A 3,793-nucleotide genomic window follows, 5' to 3' on the forward strand; every position below is an offset into this window, starting at 1 on the left:
CCCGGCCCAGGTCGCCTTCTACATCATCCTTAGCACCTCAGAAATCACCATCGAGACCACGGAGCTGGAGGTTGAGCTGCTGTTGGCCACGTAAGCTGGTGGCCCGGGGGCAGTTAGGTGGGCGTCCGCCGGGAAGGGGCCGCTGTCCCGCTGCCCCTGGGTGCCGCCCGCCCGCCCGCCCACCTCCGCCCGCCCCGCGCAGGATCAGCGAGCAGGAGCTGTGGCCGGTGTCTGTCCGCGCACGCGTCTTCATCGAGCTGCCGCTCTCCGTCGCGGGGTGAGCCCTGGCCGGGGGCCCTGGGGGAGGGTGGGCGCTGGGCACAGGCCCCGGCTCGGGCTCCGCCAGCTGGTCAGCCGGGCCGGGCCAGCGCGCCTCGTCCCCGCAGGGTGGCGGTCCCTCAGCAGCTCTTCTTCTCGGGCGTGGTGGTGGGTGAGAGCGCCATGAAGTCCGAGCAGGATGTGGGCAGCAAGGTCAAGTACGAGGTCACGGTGAGTGTCCCGGGCCTGCCTGTGACGTCCGCCTTCCTGCCCAGAGGCCGGGCCCCGCGCCAGGCGGCTCTCCCACGGGACAGCGCCTGCTGCAGCGGGGCCATGCGCTGGCCTCAGCTCACCACCGCCCCCACCCCGAGCGGACGTCCCGCCTGCTTTCCGGGGGGCGAGAGACAGGGCAGGCCCTGGTGGGGGCCTCGCTGGGAGGGGTCCCGCGGGGAGCCTGGGTCTGTCCCCTTCGGGACTGGGCCTTCCCACGCCTCCCCGTGACACCTCGCAGGTTTTCCTGTTTGCTGTGGCAACGGGGATGCCCGGTGGGCCCGCGACCCTGGTGTTTGTTGAGCCCGGGCTCCCCGAGGCCCTCTGACTTCCCTCCTGCACGCCCCTTGGCCACAGGTCTCCAACCAAGGCCAGTCACTCAACACCCTGGGCTCCGCCTTTCTCAACATCATGTGGCCCCATGAGATCGCCAACGGGAAGTGGCTGCTGTACCCCATGCGGGTGGAGCTGGAGGGCGGCCAGGGGTCTGGCCAGAGGGGCCTGTGCTCCCCCAGGCCCAACATCCTCCAGCTGGTGAGGCTGGGAGGGGCCCTGGAGCTGGGTGGGGAGGCCTGGAGCTGGGTGAGGGGCCCAGGAGCTGGGTGGGGGGCCCTGGAGCTGGGTGGGGGGCCCAGGAGCTGGGTGGGGGGCCCTGGAGCTGGGTGGGGGGCCCAGGAGCTGGGTGAGGGGCCCAGGAGCTGGGTGGGGGGCCCAGGAGCTGGGTGGGGGGCCCTGGAGCTGGGTGGGGGGCCCAGGAGCTGGGTGAGGGGCCCAGGAGCTGGGTGAGGGGCCCAGGAGCTGGGTGGGGGGCCCTGGAGCTGGGTGGGGGGCCCAGGAGCTGGGTGAGGGGCCCAGGAGCTGGGTGAGGGGCCCAGGAGCTGGGTGGGGGGCCCAGGAGCTGGGTGGGGGGCCCAGGACCCGGGAGGAGGCCCGGGGCTGGGTTGGGGACCAGGGGAAGGCGTGGGGAGGGCGCGCCTCGGGCGTGCTGGGTTTGGAGGGCCCCTCACTGGGTGCTGCCTGCCAGAAAGTGGACAGCCGGGACCGGAGGCGGCGGGAGCTGGAGCGGCCGGAGCAGCGGGAACCCCGCGAGCAGCCAGAGCCCAGCACCTCGTGGCGGCCCGTGTCCCCCGCCGAGAAGAAGAAGAACATCACCCTGGTGAGGGCAGGGCAGCTGCGCTGCTGAGCTGGGTGGTGCGACAGCCAGCGGCGGGGACCTCGGGGGCCGGTGTCCGGCGAGGCCGGCGGCTCAAGGGGTGCCACAGTCGGACACCCTGGGCGGGTTGACAGGACAGTCAGGCCCGGCGGCCCCGTGGCCTTGATGCCGGGCCGAGCCCTGGACACGCGGCCAGTGAGTCGGCCTGTTTGCTTGTGATCGGATGGGCTTGTTTGGCCCCGCCCTGCCCCGGGCTCTGTGTCCAGGCGGCCGCGGGCACCTGTCCCGCCCCAGGCGCACCCAGCAGCGGGCCGGTGCCCTCCCGCCCGCCCGCCCCGCCCTCTCCGAGGTCGCCTTTTCAGGCTGGCGCGGTTTTGGCCAGCTGTGAGGCCAGCTGTGTGTTGCCCTGTTGAGCTCTTTCTGGGCCAGAAGGTCACTTTGCACGAGGTCACCTGCGTGGCTCCCACCACGGCCGAAACACCTTCAGTAGTTGAGACAGTCTGAGCGCTAAAGCGACGCTGTGCCAGGCTGCGCCCGGGGGCCGCCCTCCCCTTTTCCTGCTGTTTTGCAGCCTTGTCAGGTGCATTTAGTAAGCGAATGTGTTCTGTGCCCATCGCTCCTAGGGTGGTGTGGAGGGACAGAGGACCTGGCTGCCAGAGGGCTTTCAGGCTTGGAAGGGCCAGTGGTGGCGGAGGCCGAGAGTCAGGAGGATGTGTACCCGGGCCAGCCTGGTGCCCCCTGCGTACCCCGGGCCAGCCTGGCGCCCCCTGCGTACCCCGGGGCAGCCTGGCGCCCCCTGCGTACCCCGGGCCAGCCTGGCGCCCCCCGCGTACCCCGGGGCAGCCTGGCGCCCCCTGCGTACCCCGGGCCAGCCTGGCGCCCCCTGCGTACCCCGGGGCAGCCTGGCGCCATTTCTCTGGGGGAGACTCCCGAGAGGCAAATTGGGTTTGCACTTTGCCAAGGGGGCCTGGGTTCAAATACCTGTTCTAGCACTTTCCAGCTTGGCTGGCTGGGTGACCTCAGTCTGGTCATGGGTCTTTTTTTTGTTTTTAAAGATTTATTTATTTGTGCACACAGAGCTGGGGTACAGGCCAGAGGTGCAGGGGGTGAGAGGATTCCCCAGAGACGGGGGGGAGCAGAACAGGCAGATGGACAAAGTCCACTGCTGAGGGGCGCAGCGGCGGTCAGGAGGGGTCTGCTGTGCCCCGGGGCCACCTCCGGGGTGGGGGTCGAACTTGTGCTGCAGTGGCTTTAGCTTCTCAGTGCTGCGCCAGACCCGCTGCGCCACCCTCGGGTCTTTTTTAAGTCTCAGTTTGCTACTTTGAAAACTGGGGATGGTGGAAATACACACCTCGGGGGACAGCTGTGTCCAGGCCACGAGGTCCTGGCGGGAGGAGGCGCTCAGTGGCCTCACGGGGCAGCAGGCATGGGCGGGGCAGCTGCCCTGGCGCTGTGCACCCAGAGACCGCCCTCCGAGGGGCCCCCTTCATTTGCAAGCCAAGTGGCTGAGATTTGGGGTCGCTGCTCTTTTGGATCCCAGGCTTAATTTGGGGAGACTTGGCAGAGGAGAGTTTGAGGTGGGGGGTCCCGAAAGTGGGGGAGATGTGGGTGAGGTGCATGGAGAAAGGGGTCCCGGGTGGGGGCTCTGGCGGGGGCGGAGACTCCGGGCGGCCCGTCTGGGTGGCCGCGGCCGCCCTGGGCTCACGCCTGCCCGCGGCCCCCAGGACTGCGCCCGGGGCACAGCGCGCTGTGTGGTGTTCAGCTGCCCGCTCTACAGCTTTGACCGCGCGGCTGTGTTGCACGTCTGGGGCCGCCTCTGGAACAGCACCTTCCTGGAGGTGAGCGCTCTGTTGGGGTGCTGGGCCCCCCACCTGCCCCCGCCCGCCCCGCCCCGAGCTCTCACGGGGGCAGAAACGGCCAGTGCTGGGGGGGGGCGGGGGGCGCGTTCCGCCTGCTGGAGGGGCTCCCCGCACTGCCGCAGGAGTACTCAGCCGCCAAGTCCCTGGAAGTGATCGTCCGCGCCAACATCACGGTCAAGTCCTCGGTCAGGAACCTGCTGCTCAGAGACGCCTCCGCGGTGGTGCGCTGCGGCCGGGTGCGGGCGGCGGGGCG

At 70.2% G+C, this 3,793-nt stretch overlaps 1 protein-coding gene across 1 annotated transcript in view; it reads left to right on the forward strand.

Annotated features, from left to right (window-relative positions):
* Window positions 1–3,793, forward strand: part of ITGA7 (integrin, alpha 7) — a 30,767-nt gene that overhangs the window by 8,280 nt on the left and 18,694 nt on the right. Inside the window, exons 16-22 of the mRNA XM_012732292.1 lie at window positions 11–90; window positions 203–277; window positions 387–489; window positions 886–1,062; window positions 1,553–1,684; window positions 3,406–3,519; window positions 3,663–3,785. Of these exons, the coding sequence (XP_012587746.1) occupies window positions 11–90; window positions 203–277; window positions 387–489; window positions 886–1,062; window positions 1,553–1,684; window positions 3,406–3,519; window positions 3,663–3,785 (804 nt within the window). The remainder of the gene's footprint in view (window positions 1–10; window positions 91–202; window positions 278–386; window positions 490–885; window positions 1,063–1,552; window positions 1,685–3,405; window positions 3,520–3,662; window positions 3,786–3,793) is intronic.

This window comes from Condylura cristata, unplaced genomic scaffold (genome assembly GCF_000260355.1).
Source record: "Condylura cristata isolate star-nosed mole 26May11 unplaced genomic scaffold, ConCri1.0 scaffold00034, whole genome shotgun sequence".
Taxonomy (NCBI): Eukaryota; Metazoa; Chordata; class Mammalia; order Eulipotyphla; family Talpidae; genus Condylura; species Condylura cristata.